This window comes from Panthera pardus, unplaced genomic scaffold (assembly GCF_024362965.1).
Source record: "Panthera pardus isolate Hobbes unplaced genomic scaffold, ASM2436296v1 HiC_scaffold_2, whole genome shotgun sequence".
Lineage (NCBI taxonomy): Eukaryota > Metazoa > Chordata > Mammalia > Carnivora > Felidae > Panthera > Panthera pardus.
The window spans coordinates 123694967-123717554 of NW_026526765.1; the positions used below are offsets into that span (position 1 = coordinate 123694967).

General features: G+C 38.4%; 2 protein-coding genes across 3 annotated transcripts in view; one reads left to right on the forward strand and one right to left on the reverse strand.

The window, feature by feature from the left end:
- CTNNA1 (catenin alpha 1) overlaps nt 1–22588 on the reverse strand; it is a 177995-nt gene that overhangs the window by 41379 nt on the left and 114028 nt on the right. For both annotated transcript variants that reach the window (XM_019424314.2, XM_019424316.2), the window contains exons 8-9: nt 4972–5052; nt 3479–3631 (exon numbers count right to left, since the gene is read on the reverse strand). In XM_019424314.2, the coding sequence (XP_019279859.1) occupies nt 3479–3631; nt 4972–5052 (234 nt within the window). The remainder of the gene's footprint in view (nt 1–3478; nt 3632–4971; nt 5053–22588) is intronic.
- LRRTM2 (leucine rich repeat transmembrane neuronal 2) lies at nt 15894–19285 on the forward strand. The gene is made up of 2 exons (XM_019424318.2): nt 15894–16650; nt 16998–19285. The coding sequence occupies exons 1-2, from the start codon at nt 16647–16649 to the stop codon at nt 18542–18544; spliced, it is 1551 nt and encodes a 516-aa protein (XP_019279863.1). The 5' UTR covers nt 15894–16646; the 3' UTR covers nt 18545–19285.

Here is a 22588-nt window from a genome sequence, read left to right on the forward strand (position 1 = left end):
CAGGCTGAAAGGTTCTAGGTATTTAAAATTTTTTCAGTAGCCACATTAAAAAGGGTGAAATTAGCAAAAATAATTTGGTGTTTCTAATCCCAAGATATTACATATCAACATGTAATCAATATAAAAAGCTAATGAGTTTTGTATATTCTTTTTTTATCCATACCATATCTTCGAAATCAGGTGTGTATTTACACTTACGGTTCCTCTCAATTCACTGTGTACACCAGTAAAAAGATGGACAGAAGTAGCTGCAGAGAAGGAGAGTGTGGCTCCCTGTTGCTAACAACCAGAGAACCCACCAATGCAATGTGAGGCCTGGGAGTTTCCCCCTACAGAAGCAGTCCAAGAAAAGAGAAGTAACGATTCATGGATGTTACACAGAAGCGGTTTTACGTACCAGAATGAGAATCTATGATTCTATGAGGAAAAAACACTCACTGGGGTGTGAAGAGATGGACCCAATTTCCTGAGAGAGAGCAGAAAACCTAGCTCCCAAGGGGGAGAACCTCCAAGGAAAAGAACAATGGAAGAAGAACCAGGTAAGAGAAATGGTAAGTCACTGGGTAAATGGCCAAACATAAAGCTACAGGAAACAAATACCAGCATGGGCTTACCTCTTCCATGTAGCTTTATGACTGTATAGCAATTGACCTAAAAACCAGGCATTTCACATTCCTTCAAGATGGGGAGGTGTCCTATAATAATGTCTGGTTTTTGTCCTGGTTTCCTGGGAGGAAACTTCTTCCATATCCATGAGATTTCAATCATGATAGGAGTGTCTCTGTTATTCATCATTGGCCCTGATGGTTTATGTTAATGAAGTAACTCCTGGTGGGCCCCTAGATAAGTAATGCTAAGCATTCTATTGAGTTCTAGGAGTTGTTCTAGCACATTGTCACACCTGAAGTGGGCCATGGGAAGCCCCATATTTGTAGCCAGTGGGTCAGAGTATGGGTAGCCTGGGGACCCTCCAAACTTGTGGCCAGCATTTGAAGTGAGGGCAGTCTTGTAGGGGGATCATGGAAACTCCCGAATTTATAGTGTTCTGAGTCATTAGTACAGGAGGCAGCTGACATCTACAGTGAGGGCAATCTTGTTGGGGATCATGCCCTTTTGCTGTGGGGCCTGTGCTAACTGCAGATGGTTAGCAAAGAATTTTAATGCAGTATTTTAGAAAGACAAACATACCTGGCAGAACTCTTAATGGCTGCAGAATCAGAGCCCCCTCCTTTTCTGCTAGTGGCCTAACACCACTAGCTCTACTCAACTTTCCCACAAACTCTTCTCCTAAACCCCAGGAAAAACTATAAATGACCACAAAAATCAACGTCAGCTGACATTTATTCCAATTTAAGAGGGAACAGGAATGAAGAGAAAGGAAGTAACAAAACAATCACAATGAAGCGCCTCACTTTTGTTCAAAAAAAGTCCCTCACTTTTTCAGTGTTCATAGTAATACTTAAATCACAAAAGTCATGTGGGGAGGAGAAGCCGTGTCACTGAAGAATAAAGTTCTGCCATGAGTCAAGTATTGGAGCCTTCTACGACACTTTAAAAACTCATTTCCTTTTCAAGCACATATGCAATTATATATCCTAGTATCTCTATTACCATAAATGTAATTTAACTGTTTGGAGAGTGGTACTACAAAGCCTTTACTTGTGCCTCAAGCAATAAAAAGGCTGTGTCATTTAATACATATATAAGAAGTATGGAGGGTGATGTGGGGGGGAGGGCACAGAGAGGAAAGAGGTGAGAAAGTGGTCAGAACTGAGTCGTGATAGGGAACACCAAACTCTAAACTCTAAGGGGCCCTTGGTTAGAGATGTTTGGAATTAAATAAAAAGTAGAAGCATGGACAAAGCTCCTGAAGCAAGGTCTCCAGGGCCATCAGGTCCACCAAATGCTTCTCAGTGTTCACTAAATCAGCAAGCTCAAAAGGCACAGTCCTCACTGCTGGAGGACCTAAAGCAAGTTACTTAACCTCTCTAAGCCTCAATTTCCTTACCTGAGAAAGGTATTATGGAAAATACATTGTATTTGCATATACCTGGTGCACAGTAGGTGCTCAGCAAGCATCAGTTGTGTTGGATGAGGATGATAATGCAGGCCCAAATAAAGAGTCCTCCAGCTGCAGTACTGACAAAGGCTGCCCTCTGAGGTTCGGGACCACACTGAGCCCTTTCCCATTCCAGTACTGGTACTTGTTACCCCATGCCTTGGGCTGGCAGTGTCCCTGCATTTGCTCTTGCAGGCACATTTTCTAACATGTAGGCTACTTATAGGAGGTTGGCTTCCTAAAGACAATCTTTGTGTATTTGGAGGTACACCCCATGCTATCATGTGACTCTTGTGAAAAAGATAATGCTTAATGGAGACACAAAATGATATTCTTCTGCTCTTAACTCCAAATGAGAGAATCATTAACTTGAATAGAAGACTGACCTATGTGTTCTGTACATAATTAATTCAGGTCAAAATAACATTTAATAGTCAAAGAAAACTAGATGTAAAATTCGTAATGCATTTAATGTTATTACTGATGTTTTCCTTGGAACGTTTTTACGGTATTAACCTGGCCTAATGTCACTATAAATCCAAATGCACAAGAAACACATTTTACATAAAAGGCCCATTTTCTGTTCTTACGTAGTAACCAAATTACCAAATGGTCTACGGAATATCTTTTCCAAATATTAGATATTTTACGTTAAGGTTACAAAATCAAATAACTTCAGTATGTGTTTACTATATATGTCAATTTTTAAAGATAAAGTAATAATGAATAAGTTGAACAATAATATAATTTCACTTATTAAAAGGCAGGAACAAGTCTAACTTACCTGGAAATTAAATAGCAATTCACCTCTCTTTTTTCTTGTCACCTTACAAAACAAGCACTTATATGAAGATTTTTACTGTTCAACCATATCTAATTAACAGCATGTTTCTTCAATTTTAAAATAAGATGAATGGACTGAGTCCATGTCTCAGGCAAAAAATTAAGCACTTGACATACATCATCTCTATTAGATTTAGACCTCAAAATAATCCCAAGAGAGTTATCAATAGTAACCTCATCTTACAGAAAAGAAATGGGAACTGAAAAAGGTTAGGTAATTTGCCAGGATGCAGCCTAGGATGTAAGCCATGAAATTTCTCCAACTTCTAGACACGACGTCCTTCTTATAGGGTCTTTTGAGTTCAGGTAGGTAATTATCTTTATTTGCATTAACATTAAGTGGAGATGTTAAGTTTCTAGGATAGGGACTATCTATATTTAACAATGTACAGAATTAATGTAAACTGACCAAAATGGTAGTTTGGGATGGATGTTAAGTAGTAATAAAAGACTTTCATTTTATACAGATTGTATATTACATGAGCTTCCTAAAATTTTTAGCTGAGTAAATAATGTGATTAAAAATCACTACACTTCACCAAGTTACACAGTTAATGAAACTGATAATACACTTACCTCAATCAATTTGTTGGCATGTTCACGGAAAACTTGAGCATATTCCTTAACTTCTTTCTCATTTCCATTCTTTGCAGCTTCAATCAATACTAAAAGTGGAACGTTGGTTTCCAGGAATGAATCTGAAACATGGTCCATGACGGCTTTGCGTAGCTAATAATTAAATTGTAAAAATTTGATTTTATTTCTACTAAGAAACTAGACTGCTTTTTTCTCTGGTACTTTTAAATCTTAGTGGAAGCTCATGATAGCCTGGCTGCACTTATATGAAGATCCCTCACGTAAGCCATGAAGTTATATAATATGGGACAGAGGAAACATGATCCTAAAGATAATGCTTATACTATAGTTATAGCATTTTAACAACAAAATCTTAAGTTTCAAGATAATATCCCCCTTTTGGGGAGAATTACAAAACTAAAACTTTTTTCTTAAAGGAATAGTAAAAAGCTGAACAGAAAACAGCTCTGGATTGAATTGATACATATAGCCTTGGAATATGCAATTATATTCCTAACTAAAAGTGAAAAGAGAGGATTAAGTACTTTCTGGCTTATCTGAACAGGGTTAGCACACTATGAACCTTAAACCTATTAACGGTTTTCTTTATAACCGTTTAAGATATGACTTCACTAGAAGAAAAACAAAGACACATTCCATCTTTGCTTTTTATCAGACATGAACAATAAAATGTCTATTAAGTCTGGAAACTATTATTACTACAAATTTTTTTTCTTTTTTTTTTTTAAAGTAGGCTTCATGCCCAGCGTGGATCCCAATGAGGGAGTTGAATTCATGACCCTGAGATCAAGACCTGAGATGAGATCAAGAGTCGAGCACTTAACCGACTAAGCCACCTAGGCACCCCATTGCAACTTCTTTTTAAGTCTTAATACAAATTTGATCACATTAGTAATAAAATTACTAATTTTATCACACTACATTATGCATACAAATAATACATTTATCACATACATAATACATTTGATTTAACAAACGAAGAGATTCTTTCCTCTGTATTTACTAACTTGGAAAATTGAGCAACCCAAACATCTTTATCACCACCTATTCATACTGGAAGCACATCTTCACCAAGGATCTAAGGGAACTTCAAGTGTGTAATCAGAGCAGGGCAAGTCAAATAACAGCAATTTCTGTCTCTCCTGTATGTAATCTAGTACCACAAGATCCTTCAGGGTATTTTCACAGGTCCCCAAGTCGTTTGAAATTCATTTTCTTACCTGTACATCCTTTTCACACTAAAGCTAACTGATTCAGTCCATCCCAGTGGGACTCCATTATTCCAGGTCCCCAAGAGATTTTATTAGCTAGTTAGAACCTTATTAGCTACCAAATAGAGATAGGCAGTTTCCTGTGACAAACCATCCTTTTACCCCAGTAAAATATATGGGCCAAATACTTCCTAGAATTTTAACCAAAACTACAAAACTGAGAACTTAGGAAAGCAATTGACACATTTTTTCCCAGCTTACCTGTCTACGCAAGTCTCTAGTCTTCTTGGTCATTTTATCTATGGCAGAATTGAGTGCATCACTTCTTTCTTTACGTCCAGCCTGCAAAATGAGAAAATTACAGCTGATAGCTATTCTTGCTCAAATCAACATTTTTTTGTTTAACATTTATTTATTTTTGAGAGACAGCGCGAGCAGGGGAGGGGGAGAGAGAGAGGGAGACACAGAATCCTAAGCAGGCTCCAGGCTCTGAGCTGTCAGCACAGAGCCCGACGCAGGGCTCAAACCCACAAACCATGAGATCACGACCTGACCCGAAGTCAGACGCTCAACCGACTGAGGCACCCAGGTGCCCCAAACCAACTTTTTTTTTAAAGGCAATTTCTTGGGGCGCCTGGGTGGTTCTTCGGTTGAGCATCTGACTTCGGCTGGGGTCATGATCTCGTAGTCCATGAGTTCAAGCCCCACGTCGGGCTCTGTGCTGATAGCTCGGAGCCTGGAGCCTGCTTCAGATTCTGTGTCTCCCTCTCTCTCTGCTCCTCTCCCACTCATGCTCTCTCTCTCTCTCAAAAATAAACACTAAAAAATTTTTTTTTAGAAATACAATAAAAAGTAAATAAAAAGGCAATTTCTTTTAGCCCAAAGTTGGGAAATAAACACGGGCAGGGCAGGGGAGAACCATGTGACTTTGTTCATAAAAACCTAATCTTACAATTCTTAGGCTCCACATTATCTGATGGTGAGAATTGATGGAGTTTTAACCAAAATAAAATAATCCAGGAGATATGACTTTCACTTAAATGCTTCTGCTTGAAAAATTAAACTTAATATTTTAATTCAAGGTTCAGCATACATCAATTTCATTAAAGAACCAGCTCTCCTTGAACTGCAAGCAAGAAGAGATTACACCTGATTTTGATGAACTCTGAGATTTGAACAATGTTAAAATGTGAAAAATGGCACCTGGGACCAAAACAATGTGAAACAATGAATTTTAAAGTTAAGATGTACCATGATGGGTCAGAGTAAATAATGTATATTATGTAGCTCGAACAAGAATGCTTTGTAAGATTTCTTCAGCCATGTATTTTTAAGTTCTAGGCTAAGCTTAATCCAATTGTATTGCACAGAAAGAATGTATTAGTCACTCTGAGACAGTTATGTAAATGGGCATTGCTCCAGGGTTCAGGAGGTTGAGATTTGCATCCGGGAACATTTTAAGCAGTACCAAAATAGATAGTAGCTGGAAGAAAAGGAAATAAAGTTAAGTTACCCCAGGGAGGACTAGCCACGTGCTTGGAAATATCTTGGTAAGACATCAGGTGAGTCAGACTATAAAGTATATTAAAAGTTTTTCCTTACTAAATACCCAGCCAACAAATGTGAAATAAAACATGTAGTAATCACAAGATAGATACAAATGGACAAAGGAATCTAACCCAACGTTCTACTTTTGGGTGTCCTCAAGGCATTCTGGTATAGATATGCCATCAGTACACAAGCCAGCACAGCAGGTGAATAGTTGGGATGGAGAGATGTGGTTTCATATTTTCTCAGTGCCTTTTATGTACATTTCTAACTCATTTTCTCTCTTATCCCACATCTATTAAATGGGGACAATGACACTTGTCCCTCTGCCCCTATCTCCATTGGTTGTAAGAAGAGAAAACAGAAGAAATGTTAAGAAATATAGGCTATTTAGCAGAGGACAAAAAGATGACAAGACGGGATTTTAGGAATACAGAGAGTTGAAATACAAGTGCTAAATTAGTACGTTCACTATCAAATCTGGTTAGGGTCATATCCATTATCTTTTCCCCCAATAGTTCTGTATTGCCAATAAAGTTAAGTAGTTCAGTAATATTAATAAGTAAAAAAAAAGGGGGGTGGGAATCTCAACAAAACTGATTGAAGTATGAGAATTTCTACCTGCAGGAATAAACTGTGATTTACTCACAGCCTTCAGTCAGAAAATAACTTGACGAATATAGTTAGTTACAATCTCAAAGATCAAAAGAGCAGGATCTAAGGCAAAGGTGACTAAAACTGAATTTTTTAAAAATCAAATTGACCTCATAACTAATGCCTTAATGAGGAAAGTCTCAGTACATTCCTTAGACACACAAGTGCACACTTCAAGAAAACTTCTCCAAGTCATGTTTGTCGTTTTTCCTAGCCACATTTTAGGATGTTTCTAGTAGATCATTTATTCCAGAAAACATTGGCTATCTAAAACCCAAAGGATGGGCTAAATGACCTCATGAAAACTCCAACCCCTTGTAACCTCGAATCCCCAGAAATTTCCTCAATTTGTGCAGAAGGATTTACTCTGCAAGTTACATAAAGCAAATCCTCAAACTTGATTTGAGGGGAATTACAGCCAACAGCAAAATTTACTTTAAGATGCAACCCAGACTATGAATCTGTTAAATCTGTACTTGTCAAACTACCTTAAAAATCAATTTGTCTTTCTTGTTACTGTAGGAAATAAAAGTTTATGCCTCATTGATCAGGAAGGGACAGTTCAGAAGCAGTTATTTACTGAAGCTTTTAGCTTATACTAGACAGACCACCTTTTAAATCAAAACCCCTCTAACACACACACTTGCACGCGCGCGCAACTTTAGAATTCCAATCATTTAAAATAGGGGTAAGTACACATGCATCTACACACTTACAACCTTAAAAATGAGCTTGATGAAATTGGAAACGTTGCTTATTTGTAAAACAAGATTTTACTTCTCTTTGAAATTAAAAGTCTTAGGATCTTTTAATTCTAGTTTTAGCTATGTCAAAGTAAAGGTGCTCATTTAACCTTTAAAGTAAATGATTCTCAACTCCTACCTAATTGAGAGACTCTATTCCATCTAAACAGAGAGGCTACCTAGGTTCATTCATATTTGACATATTTGTCCTGCTAACCAGTGACAAAAGGGCTTTCTGAAAAAAATATTAGGCATATTTGGGGTTTCAACATATAGGTTCTCCTCAGCAAGTTAATAGCAGCTGAAATGAGGAGGGAAACTTCTTAGCTAGATGGCTTCTAGCAACATAGTTCTAGCTGGGACAGCAAAAGGGCTTTCAAAATCCATCTTCAACAGAAGCATAAAGAAGCCACTCCACCTGCCTTTTGCGTGGCCAAATAATAAATTCTATTTATTTAGACACACTTTTTACAGAGCACCTACTTTGCATCCACTGGAGTAGGCAGGACTAGCCACAATCCTTCTTTCAGAGAGTTTACAATCTGAGCTAAAATAATTCAGAACAACATATAATTCAGCAATACTCTGTATTGTGCTGGGCCTGATAGGACTTCTAAATGAGTTAACAGTGGGTCAGAGTAATAAGGGGAAGTTATGCACAAGATTACATTTGAGTCAGGCACTGAATTTTTTTTTTAATTATTAATAACTGAACTTTTCAGGAGGATTTTACCCCATTTTTGGTGGTAACCTGTGAAAAAACAAGCCTTTTTTTTTCTTCCAAAGACCAGACCCTTGCTTCACAAAGAGTAATCTTTTCTCCTATAACAAATTTACAACTCCCCCCAAACCACTCCTACCTTTGCCAAAGATGACACTGTCGCACTGTTGTGACTGGTGCATATGTCGACAATTACTCACTCATACCCTACAACCTCTCAACTCTAGTTCTAGTTGGGCTCTAGCCCAACTCTTCCCATTCGGGAAGGCATGAAATGTGTCCCTGGCACAGCTGGCGGCATCTCAAGGTACATTTTAATCCCTAGAAATAATGTGACAAATGTTCCCAGGTGAGCCTACAAAAGCCTACTCGACCTAAAAAGTAACAGTACAAAATAAACAGCACTTCCAGGGAAAAACAGAGTGAAAACTTTTACAGTGCTTCCAGTGAATGAATCTATGGCACCATTCCACCAAATCCTGGGAGATCAGAACCAAATGTGAACTATTCCTTTATCTTTCTGGAGAAAAATATGACAAAATCCAGGATGGGGAAAAGTTAGAGAGCCAATACGAAAACAGTCCCGGCACAAACTGATGCATGTAGCTGAGATATTCTAATCTTTTTCTTAAAACAGATGCTAATACTTACACATTAAATAGCTGCTGTAAGTTAGAAAGTTAACAGAAGTACAAACAAGTATTTAAAGTAAACAGATACAAAAAGTAAGTATATGAAAGTCGTAAAATAAGGCCTTAATTTTGAAACTATTAATAACCCAGAAAAAAGAATAAGATGACCCAACTGTGTGGATATTTCAGAAGGATTTTAAAATGCTCATTATCTGGGAATATCAGGCTAAGAACTGTTGATAAATCATAGAACTCTTCTGATTTCTATGTTGATTAACAACAATTAAAAAACTTTCTAAACGGCTCTGATCTTCTTTGCTCTACTTAATTAAGATAATGTGTTAACAGGGAATCTTTGTTTACTGAAAATTTTACAACATCTCATGCTCATCCAACAGGTACTGGATCTTGAACATAATATGTCAAGGGTATGTTTGCTTTATTTAATATAAGGAAGATTCTCATCAGTTTTGCCATTCATTAAAATTACCTATAGGGGCGCCTGGGTGGATCAGTCGGTTAAGCGTCCGACTTGGGCTCAGGTCATGATCTCACAGTCCGTGAGTTCGATCCCCTCATCGGGCTCTGTGCTGACAGCTCAGAGCTTGGAGCCTGCTTCAGATTCTGTGTCTCCCTCTCTCTCTGATCCTCCCCCGTTCATGCTCTGTCTCTCTCTGTCTCAAAAATAAATAAAACATACATACATACATACATACATAAAAATAAAATTACCTATATAAAGCAAAGACCTTTAAAAGGCAATAAGTGGAAGAAATACTTATAAAATATCTGGGAAAAAAATAATTTCTTTAATAAAAGAACAGTTTACAAATCTTTAAGAAAATGACCAATTTCAAGTGGGAATGAGCAAATGAAATACACAGTCCACATGAAGGAACAAAATGACAATACACCTATATACAACATGGTACCCAATGTTACTCATAAGAGAAACAAAGAAAAGAAAGCTTTTTTTACCTATTAGATTCACAGGTATTTTACAATATGTTGTGGGGGTGGGGAAGGAGTTGGTGGGGTGGTTACTGAACACTTACAGACTTCTAGGGGAAGTATGAAATGGTTTAAAACTTTTCGGAAGGCAATGTGGTAATGTCTATCAAATTAAAAACAATTTTTTTAATGTTTATTTATTTAAAAAAATTTTTTTAATGTTTATTTATTTTTGACAGAGAGAGAGACAGAGCATGAGCAGGGACGGGCACAGAGAGAGGGAGACACAGAATCTGAAGCAGGCTCCAGGCTCTGAGCTGTCAGCACAGAGCCTGATGCGGGGCACGAACCCACTAACTGTGAGATCATGACCTGAGCCGAAGTCAGACGCTCAACCAACTGAGCCACCCAGGCACTACTATCAATTTTAAATAGACACACTCTATAACCTAGTGATTTTTTGGTTCAGAATTTATATAAAATCTTGCCTAAGGATGCAAAGATATTAAAAGGGTATTCATTTTACACTGTCTGCAAAAGCCAAAAGGCTCAAAACAAACTACATGTCCATATATTATAGAAGAGCCATACAAGGGGAAACTATGAAGCCATTAGACACCCCATATCTCACACTCTCCCTCTCTGTCTCTCTGTCTCTCTCTCTCTCTCTCACACACACATACAAAGAAGCAGCAGTAGAGAATCAACTCCCACAGGATGTCAAGCCTTAGCAGAACCATTTCAGTAATATGGGTTAATCTCAACCGCAGCTATAATGTTGCCATACTGTAAGACTTTCAGAGTAAGAAATGATCTTGTTCTCTTTGGACCAAATTTTTGTTACTGATTTTCTTTGCATTGATGACATCATATGTTCAATTTTTTATTTTTTTTATTTTTATTTTTTGCTGGTCTCAGCACATGTCGCTGTCCTTCTACTCCAGACTTCTAAAGGGAATGACATTTCCCAGGTTCAGCAATGAAGACTGCCAACATCTAGTCAATATACATGCAAATTCACCCTTTTAAATTTACCCAATGGGGTCAAAAAGCCTCTAAAATTGGAAGGGATTCTTCAAGAAAATATGAATGGATATCTTAACTCTTAATTCTACTCTATGCAAATGGCTTTTTGTATACCTGTGGGCCACCTATGTGGGTAGGATGAGAAACATATCTAAACAGAAAACTACTTGTAAATGCAGAGGGAGAAGCAGGAAGAACAAATCCAAACTTAGCCATATTTCAGAATTTAAAAATGAAGCCTGCCACGTACAGAGGGAGGGGGAAACATGAACACGAGGTAGCCACTGGCAGAACAAGAATAAGAAAAGGGTTTGGCAATACAAATTTCAATCAGTCTGTGCATTAACCAAGACTTTAAGGGGCACGTGGGTGGCTCAGTTGGTTAAGCATCCAACTCTTGATTTTGGCTCCGGTAATGATCTCATGGTTTTGTGAGTTCTAGGCCCGCATGGACTCTGTGCAAACAGCACAGAGCCTGACTAAGATTCTCCCTCTTTTTCTGCCCCTTCCTCCCTCTCCCTCTCCCTCTCCCTCTCCCTCTCCCTCCCTCTCTCTCTCTCTCTCTCTCTCACACACACACACACACACAAAATGAATAAGTAAACTTTAGAAAAAAAGATTTTAAGATCAGCTCTATTTGGTCTGAGGTCTATGGTAGAGAAAATAAAAGATCTTCATGGCTGAAATGTACCTGTGCCCAAACTTCTACGGAAGATTTTCCCTCACCTAACGTCCAACATAGGTGTATCACCCAAAGATCTATAGCTGAATTACCTAGCCCTGGGCACAGAACATAACTCTAGCACAACAAAATTAGGCTGTCACATGATCCTAGCCCTGCCACCCCCAACAGCAACAACTACCAAAAAGTACATGCCTCCAAAGCTAGAAGAAATCCTGAACTTTTTAAGTTATAGCATCAAAAGGAACACAGTTCACCATCCCTAGCAAAGCCACCACTACTTCTTACTACTTTCTCAATCATGTTTACTAAGAGAACAAAAGGACTTTTAAAAATCAAAATCAATGGAGGGCAGGGATAGGGACAAAGATCTAGTAAAAAAAAAGGGGGGGGGGGATTCTGGAGGCCTTATGTGGACAACTTATTTTTAAAAATGCCTTTTTTTTTTTTTTTTTTTAAAGGAAGATGCCCAACCACCCACATGTTTATTTACATGCAACAGTGGTCTAGTGAGCGCCAACACTGTAGGAGCCTAGTGTTCTGAATGCTCTCAGATCCTCTGGCTCCACCTGTGACTATCAACTACTCTTTAGACAATATCCAATACAATAGATTGGTAAAGCCATCAATTCTTACATTACAAACTCTATCTGCCTCTGTCAGGTATGCTTTGTTTCTTGGGAAGATAACAAGCTAATGTTCAGCATCAACCTCAATGACTTTTCTTTTTCTTTTCTTTTCTTTTTTAAACAGCGAATCAACAGTCACATATTTGCCTTCAAATATACATGGTTTGAAAGCAGTAAAAAACTCTAGGATTTACCATAGTCTTCTCTCATCTTCCTTCCTCCCTCCCTCCAAAAGAAGGCTAGTAAAACCCACTTACTCTAAGGTAGGCCCAAATATGAGGCAGCCAAATAAGAACCCTGAAAGGTTCTTACAAGGGGACATACTGAGACCCACAAAATCCAGGACCTCCACCCTAAAAATGACTATTACTTTTTGATAAACATGAAGAGTTTCTCCAAGTTATCAATCAAGACTGGTAGCAAGAAGATTTATTTTAACATTACTTCTCCAGGGCACCTTTTGTGCAACACCACGTGTGCTAGAGTTATTACAATTTTTGGATTTGGGCATGATTTAAAAAACATTTCACTTTCTAGCATAATGCAAAATTAAGCTTCCACTCTCCTACAAAAGAACAGAAAACTCCATGTATATATCTGTACATCTGCCTCTCCAAGCTGAGAAATAATTCTATCTAATCAGTAATTCATATTAAAAACAAACTTTCATGTAGAGTAGCTTTCATGCATGTAACTACAGCACCTAAGCCCTACCACTTGACTCACTCAATTTGCTTAAAACCATTCACAAAGAGAAGAGACAAGTTAGATTTTACTTCTCCTTTGCCTTGTCATGAACAATAACTAAAGCAGTGAAAATTTAAACAGCTATGGTTAGTACTTTGCAGAGGTTGTACTGCCACTTTAATTAAGTCAAAGGCCTATGTGTAGAGAGTAAAACTGTTCTAAAATGAAACCAAAAACAAACAAACAACGTTTAATTCAGAAAGAACATGGGTCTCTGTTTAGTCCTTTTAGCTAAAGAAAGATAAAGATTTTAAAAAATGATACAAAATTCCACCAATGGGAACTATGTACTCCACCAACTTTTAAGACAAACACACTATCTTCTTTGGTTCCAAAGACTGAACCTTCTGAATCCAAAGAGAAGGCAAGTGAGCAAGATGACCTGTAACCCAGAACAAATTCTCTGGGTCCTGTGATACTGTATTACTGCTTACTTCTGCGGTGCAATACTGCGCACTTCTCCAGATGCATCAAAAAATAATTACTCTTGATTGCACAGGTCCTTCTCTGAGCAATTTTCCTTGCCCACAAATCTGGTATAATAGTGCTGGGATAATGTAATTTAAGCATTTTCCATTTGTTAACATATAAGAGGTAGGCAAGCAGACTAGAGAGGAGAAAGGAACCAAGAGTCTAAGGGGAAGGACATGCTTTTCCTTCTAAATTATCATATGCAACTCAATCCCAATTGTGGTTGCTCCACGGAAGAATTTAATCCAGTTCCTCCGGCCTGGCAAAGGTTTTGGTTTTTGTTTTCCATCAGAGAGTAGCTGACTTCAGTAAGGCATTTATAATATCCAAGGGCTTGTTTTCCTTTAAAAAGAAATTAAGAGACTACTCTTATCAGACTCCCCTCCTTAGGTGTTTTGGAACAAAGTTCCTATGGAACAGAAATTCTGTAACCTAGGATCACAGACCCTTTAAGAGTCTGGCTAAATCTTATTCACAGAAAAATGCACAAGCAACAGAATTCTGCAAATCAGTCTACAGAACCAGGTAAAGAATTAGTAGCCTATAGACAGACAAGACTATGGAAAAGATGGTCAATGTGGCAAGTGGCATCCTTGAGGACCTCTCCCTCCCTTCATTCCTTAACCAGCATGTAGGAAAAAGGTGGGAGTACTAGTGCAGGCCTGTTCCAAGGAATGTGGGGTTCCATTCATGGGCAACTTTGGCTTGGAAGCTTCTCTCTGGCCTAGGGATGCACTGCAGTCTAAGACTATCTGTCAAATCTTTCCTTCCTCTCTCCTTTCAGAGGTGTCAGACTTGCCCTGTGGTCTGAAGACGCCACTGGCCTTCAGAGTATTCATATGGTCTTCTCTTTCCTTTTGTACTTCCCAGGAACTTTACAAATTAAAAAAAAAAAAAAAAAGGAGATGGAGACGGAGAAATATTAAGGTTTTAAGAGTTTTTTTTGTTTTTGAGAGAGAGAGCGTGGGGGGTAGAAAGAGAATCCTAAACAGACTCCACACTGTCAGCGCAAAGCCCAACACAAAACTTGAACCCATGAACCATGAAATCATGACCTGAGCTGAAACCAAGAGTCGGAGGCTCAACCAACTGAGCCACCCAGGCATCCCAAAACTCTAATAATTCTAATCCTTCTTGGGGTCTGCTTCTAGGAAAATTCAGACTATCCACCAGCATGTGCTGCTGTTTTCACAGCACCTTTACACAGCGCTCAGAATAAAGGACCTTGGATTCTTCCAATCCTCACTCCAGTAGCACCCTTCTACATAGAAACTATGCCTCTTAAGACAATGACTTCTTGCCCAATGGGATGAAGCCCCTGGAAGCCCACAGGTCAGTGATGTTCTGGTTTCACAGACACCAAGGGTAGTTTTGAGATTTTTGCCTCCAGTTCTAAGACAAGACCCACGAAGGTTAAGCACCAATGGTTATGACAGAAATTGCCATGGAAGGCCAAATTAATAAGGTCCGATGTGTAAAAGGCATTACGTTTGTCAGGCCTGAATATAGGACTCTCACTAATGCTAGAAAAATCCTTCACATTTATACTAATCATGGTTCTTTAATTTTCAAAACCAAGTTCTGAACAGTGATGACACTATTCAACGGGGAGAAGACACCATCAGGTCAAGTAATAACAGCCAAAGCAAAAACCCTAGTCCAAAGTATGAGTGACCTTCTGTATTCACCAGATTCCAACAGTTAGTGTGCAACTCAAAGTCAGTTCTTAGGTGTGCCAGCATAAGCTCTTAAGTATGCAAATGCTCTGTTATCTGGGTGCCACAATGCCCCAATCATGCTCAGCATTAGCTGAGGCTTTCAGGTGAAGGAGTAGGTGAGATTCTGAGATTGGATTGTACCAGAATCCAACCAGGCTCTATCACTTGTCCTAAATCACTTCTGTTCCATTGTTAATGTTTAGGGCACACAGTATTAAATGACAGTATCACCCTAACCTTTTCTCCTAGTAAGACATGTAAGGATCAAATCAGCATTATTTTTCAATCAGCACTGTGATTAAAACGTTGTAACACGAGACAGAGAAGGACCATCTTTTTAATTCAAGTTCCCCTTAAATTCTCAACCAGCAAACTAACCAAATACTTAGTTTTATAAGCTTTTTCTCTTCCCTTCCCCCTTTATTCTTAGTTTATGATGTTAAGCTCTTAATGACAAAGAAGCCAAGCCCACCTGGGTAGTTTTCCAACACACGTAAAGCAAATCACAGTCATACTTCCATTTTAACCAAGCATGACAACAAGGTGACTGAGTAGCTTTCCAAACTACCAGAGCAGCAGGCACTACCTTGCATAGGCTGGCGTTAAATCTGCACTTCATAAATCGTGCAGGCTCCTGCCCATTTAGATGATCTCTTCTCTGCAGAATCGGCAGTCTAACACTGGTTCTTCCAAGCATTAAAAATCATCACTCTGCTATCCCAACTCACTGTTCAGATGGGTCTTCCTGAATGCAGCCTTTATTACAACCTCACTGCTGCTTCATACACTGCAGGAATACCATGTTTTTAAGTCAGGAGCTCTCTTTCTCGCTTTATTATAATCAAGGGGTCTTACAACGACCCTGATACTGTTAAAAAGCACAGTGCTTTATAACAGTAAAGCTTCTGGAAAACCCAAACAAAAGACACGTCACCCGGTGACGTCAGCCTATATACAGTTCTGTGTGGTCGCAGCACATAAGCAATTCCATTCTTGTGCCGTTTCTCGGAAAAGCTTTTCAGTAAATGCACTCATGCTGCTCCAGGAGCTCTTCTCTGCAACAAGCCGCCCATCTGCCATCAACAAGTTAAGACCGAGAGAACTAACGGCTGCGGAAAGGAGAGACTGAAGCTTTGATTAACCAGCTGAGCAGTTAAAGGAGGACGAAATTTAATAACTTACATTCAAAACTGATTGAGGAATCAGAGAAGACAGAGAAAATGAAACCAATGCTTTCGAGAGGAATATCCTAAGGAAAAAATAACTCACCCTGCTGGATGATTTTACTCAGAAAGCCTGGGACACAGAAAACAGGAAACTGGTCAAAGGCTCCTGCATGTTAGAGCCTTTTACAGACTCACTGCGTTGAGTCTAACAACCGCGACTGAATGCAGCCTCCAATGTGCTCAGAAGAATGGGTAAGTCCATGCATTTATGTGTCTTATACAGTCAGCAAGGTATCATGCTTTTTAAAATAAGCCACCAAATTCACATTTTATGAGGGAGATCACTGTCAAATTTCTGGGTTTTGAGGTTTAGGTAAAAGCCTATACTGCTAATGACAGAATATTCTTTATCTTTTTTCTTAATGGTTTAAGTTGTGTTCTAGTCATACTAACAAGGTTAGTTTTTCTGCAGCAAATGAAAAATAAGTTATATGCAGTGATATCTTTCGCCATAATGTTATGTTGTTTTTTTTTAAGAGCTCATACATTCTGCTGAAAAATATCCTATCTTCTTGTTTTCCTTAAATTATATTCTGCAGGCTTACATTTCAAGTGGCCATTAGGGGCCCCTATGCTGGCAGCAATATATGCAATGAGTATGGTTTTAAAAATGCTGCCTGCCCTGGGTATGGCGTGTCCACCCAAATGCCGCTGCGAGAAGCTGCTCTTCTACTGCGACTCTCAGGGCTTCCGCTCAGTGCCAAACGCCACAGACAAGGGCTCTCTGGGCCTGTCCCTGAGGCACAATCACATCACAGAGCTCGAAAGGGATCAATTTGCCAGCTTCAGTCAACTTACCTGGCTCCACTTAGACCACAATCAAATTTCAACAGTAAAAGAAGATGCTTTTCAAGGACTATATAAACTTAAGGAATTAATCTTAAGTTCCAACAAAATATTTTATTTACCAAACACAACTTTTACTCAACTGATTAACCTGCAAAATTTGGACCTGTCTTTTAATCAGCTGTCATCTCTGCACCCAGAGCTCTTCTATGGCCTTCGGAAACTGCAGACCTTGCATTTACGGTCCAACTCCCTGCGGACTATCCCAGTACGCCTATTCTGGGACTGTCGTAGTCTGGAGTTTCTGGATTTGAGCACAAACCGTTTGCGAAGTTTGGCTCGCAATGGATTTGCAGGATTAATCAAACTGAGAGAGCTTCACCTAGAGCACAACCAGCTGACGAAGATTAATTTTGCTCATTTCCTACGGCTAAGCAGTCTGCACACACTCTTCTTACAATGGAACAAAATTAGCAACTTGACATGTGGGATGGAGTGGACCTGGGGCACTTTAGAAAAGCTAGACCTGACTGGAAATGAAATCAAAGCCATCGACCTGACAGTGTTTGACACGATGCCTAATCTTAAAATTCTCCTCATGGATAACAACAAGTTAAATAGCCTTGATTCCAAGATCTTAAACTCCCTGAGATCCCTCACAACTGTTGGCCTCTCTGGCAATCTGTGGGAATGCAGCCCTCGAATATGTGCTTTGGCCTCCTGGCTGGGCAGTTTCCAAGGTCGGTGGGAACATTCCATCCTATGTCACAGTCCTGACCACACCCAAGGAGAGGATATACTAGATGCAGTCCATGGATTTCAGCTCTGCTGGAATTTATCAACCACTGTCACTGCCATGGCTACAACTTATAGGGATCCAACCACTGAATATACAAAAAGAATAAGCTCATCAAGTTACCATGTGGGAGACAAAGAAATCCCAACTACTGCAGGCATAGCAGTTACTACTGAGGAACACTTTCCCGAACCAGACAATGCCATCTTCACTCAGCGGGTAATTACAGGAACAATGGCTTTATTGTTTTCTTTCTTTTTTATTATTTTTATAGTGTTCATCTCCAGGAAGTGCTGCCCTCCCACTTTAAGAAGAATTAGGCAGTGCTCAATGATTCAGAACCACAGGCAGCTCCGATCCCAAACACGACTCCATATGTCAAACATGTCAGACCAAGGACCGTATAATGAATATGAACCCACCCATGAAGGACCCTTCATCATCATTAATGGTTATGGACAGTGCAAGTGTCAGCAGCTGCCATACAAAGAATGTGAAGTATAATATCTACCCGTCATCAAAAATTACATCAGATAAGTAACCTATTTTACATAGTAGGGGATAAATACATACCTAATTTTTACCAATGGTGACATTAAGCCTAATTTTCCAAACCAAGTGGAGACTTAAGTTTTTGAAGTGTTGAAGTATTTTTAATTTTTTTTAATGAACCCATATTTTAAGTGTTATATGAAGCAAAGCTCATATTAATTTGCACTCTTGTTGCAAAGTCTAAAAATGCTTATTTCAAAATAAGACATTTCATGTATGTAATTATTATATACTATCATGTGTAAACATTTACACTAAGGTCTCCATATGCTATTTTTTTCTACTGAAAACAGTTTGGAAAGAAGCTACTGAGCAGAAAAAGATATGGATCAATACTTGTTAGATCACTGCTCTCCATCCCAAGAACCACAACTGGCTTGCTGCTTAAAAGGAGGCTTAGCAAAGTTTTCGTCTATGACAATTTGGTATTTACTCAAATCTACAATTTATTGCCAGTGTGGGAAGTAGAATTTCATGTATGCTGAAGACTGGTAAATATTAAACACTCTTCTTCCAGAGTTTTTGCCTGGGTTAGTAGATACTATCGAAGTCCACATTATGAAATCAGAACCCTTTATGTAATTCTAATAAGCTGAGTGACTCTCTTTAATATATTTAAACAATGAATCCAAGTGATTGTGAAAAGGTCTCATTACAATGAAATCAATAGTAAATAATCACACTGACTTCACATTATACAACTCTAATTTGACTTATAATGGAAATGTTGATTTTTGTGGCACTTAGACAATTTTTAAACTAATCTAAAAATCATCATTTTACTAATTAGTTTACTAAATCCTATATTTACTTTTATATGTGAAAAAAGATTTAGAAATTATTTCGGAGAGAAAAGAGATAAACTGAGTCCATTTAACAATCCTGTGACCTGTTCCCTGTAGTATGAAAGCACACACACCAATTCTCTCCCTCCCTCTACGATCAAAGATGCCTTGACAAAGGGGTTTAAACCTCTTTCTTCTGCCTTTTCCTAATCTTCAAACCTCAAAAAGCCAAATTAAAAATAATCGGCTAGCAACAGAATATACTAGAATACAGTACAATGGAACCAAGAAAAAAATCACTTTCTAAATATGATATGCTAAAATTTGACTGTTTAATAAAGATACATATCCATACTGTAAGAGCAGTTCCTTCTAAGTGAAGGGAATAACATTACTGAGGCAAGCTTTCTCGTGGGAGAATACCCTACATGCCTGTGCAGCCACACAGTGGTAACCTGAAGGTGGCAAGGATGTGAAGGGATGAAACAGAAAGGCAGCATTTTGAAATGTGACCCACAGAAACAGTTTAGCTTAAGTTAAAAAGGCAACCAAGAGAGAGGCAAAGGTTAACTACACAATCTGCATCAAACAGGGCAAGGCCCTGGGTCCTGCAGCTGAAAAAGAAAGTGTTAATAGATACATTCCATAATTAACAAATGATAACGATGCCACACTTTTCATGCAGAAAACTGCCGTAAGTATTTTGTTTCTTTGATTATGATTTCTACAAAGAAACTATGACATATTTGGGATTTAGATGAAAGTCACCAATCCATACATAATTTTTCCATAAACGAGGCTCCATGTATGCAGTAGCAAAACCCATTAAATTAGACCACTGACTTAATTGTGAAAAAATGAGCATTTCTACAACTGACATTTAATGTATGTGAAAAAAGGCATGTATCCTTAGAGAAAACCACAACCATTAAAAAAAAACAACAGGTTATCTTTTCCTTAAGATGACCATTAACATGATATCCATCATTCAGAGCATATTTTCCTCTCAGGATTGAAATGAAAACATGCTAAGACTACAGTTTAACCCACAAGATTTAATTATAATTTTTTTCTTCTTTAATACTAAGAGAAAGGGGTCTTCTTTAATACATTTCAAAGAAAACATGTCTTGTAAAAAAGCAGATGAGATCACAAATTATTAAGGTAAAAATGTGCTCTATTTTTTAAGGTGGATAGATTAGTTTGGCAAAGTCTCAGCCCAGCTGTGTTCAGCTGATCTTGAGCGGTGAGCATTTCATTTCTTGTTAAACCAGCCTGGGCCTGCCTGGGCAGACACAGAAGCTGATTTTACAACATAGAGCACAACTCACTACTTCCCCATGGAGGGGCTGGATCAGAAGCCCCATTACAAATGAGAGCTCCACGAGCTAAAATTTACCAACCCATTTATCAGGGTAACCATGGCCATTTGTCTCGGCACAGCTTTGTCACAATACAACTGGGCCCGGAACACAGACTCCACCAGCCCTGAAGGATAGCAATGGAGTATTTTCCATCATTGCATCCACAACCAATATTAATTGAAATTATGAAGAATGAGAAATACTGGCTGAGAATTCCCACAGTAATCTTAAAGATTATACTTAGTAAAATGGACCACCAATTGACAAAATCCTTAATGTATATAGAAAAGTAAATTGGAAAAGCAAGCCATTCATTAATTCTGGCGAACAGCATAGCAAAGACACAAAGGAATATTTTCCAGTTGAAAACTGTAAAATTTCTTGCCCTCCATTTTTTTGGTAATGCTCTCAGAGAAAAGTAACAGTGCCAGATAGCATTTTCCTTTTTCCATTTAAAGTGCAAACTTCCCTTTTCAATTGCCTGTAGAAGGCAGGATTCCATTTAATTTTGGCCTATTTGTGTTTCAGTATCAGCACAGGTTTGAAGATGAGACTGTTAGTCATCTGTGCTCTCTTTACCAACTGGCTAGGGCAGAAGAGCATCACAGCTACACTGCAGATCCTGGTAATACAATGTTAGGGCTTTTGTTTTTCAGTGTAGTCTTATCTTCTTCAGCACCTCCTCCTCCCCCACCAACCCCGGCCTTTTTTCACTTTCAAGGTTAGAGGAAAATGATCATTTAATCAAGAACCAGAAAAATAATTAAATCTCTCTGGACAAAGAAAAGCTAAGAAGGCTATGATACTGTACCCACCTAGTACCCCAGAGCTTGTTTGGAATCGTTTATATTCATTTCTGTAGCTTGCCAGCGATTTCAATCACTCTTCTGAAATGAGAGTGGGCCGATAAATTTGCAAATCCACACACAACTCAGAGAATACCCACTGCCAACATCAAATAGCAAAGATACTAATTTTTTAAGCCAAAAATCTGCACTAACACATGTAATTTCTTAATGTGCCTAAGTTAATTTCTATACCGATTCAATGAATGGAATTGATTGAACTTTCCAACTCCACTAATTATTAAAATCCATCTGCTTATTCTAATGCTAGTCACCAAGAGCTAGACTCCATCTTTCCAATAAAAATGAGCCCTCTGTATCGCTAGGTCCAAAACCTAAAATTCAAAACAGGCATATCATTTTCTTAATGCATACTTCCTACACAGGTTATCAGGGAATAAAGGGCTGTATAATGCCCCATTCTCTCCCTAAAATGTGGATATCTATATGAAATTTTAAAAGAATATTTTTAGAAGCTTAGCTCCTAACAGAGATATACAGTGACAGACCTGTCTCAAAAGTCTGTTTTAGGCCATGATTTTCCGATCTTATTGGCTAAAGAGCTTCAACTAGAAAAAAACTAAGGATGATAAAGTCATTCATAGATAATTAAATATTTCTGTTCTTAACCTAGGGCAAACTCATAGTGCTTGAATATGGCCAAAAACAAATAGAAAATGGCTGTTAAGCTTTCATCCAGCTATTACAAACATTTAGAAACATCTGCTACTCCTTCAACTAACCTATTCTTCTTCCTTGATAAACTAAAAACAAGTCTGATATATGGAATGTTTGATGAACCTTCTTATCAACACTGAGACTGGACACTAAAAGTCCAAACACATTGTGTTCAATTACCTTAAGAGCCTTTTTTGTGGTTTTTTTTTTTTTTTTTTTTTTTTTGGCTGGGAGGTGGGCAACTGGGTTGGGAAGAAAATACTATTATATTGGGGGCTGGGGTGGGGGTGGTAACAAAGTGCAGTGTACAGGAAAGTTTTGTTA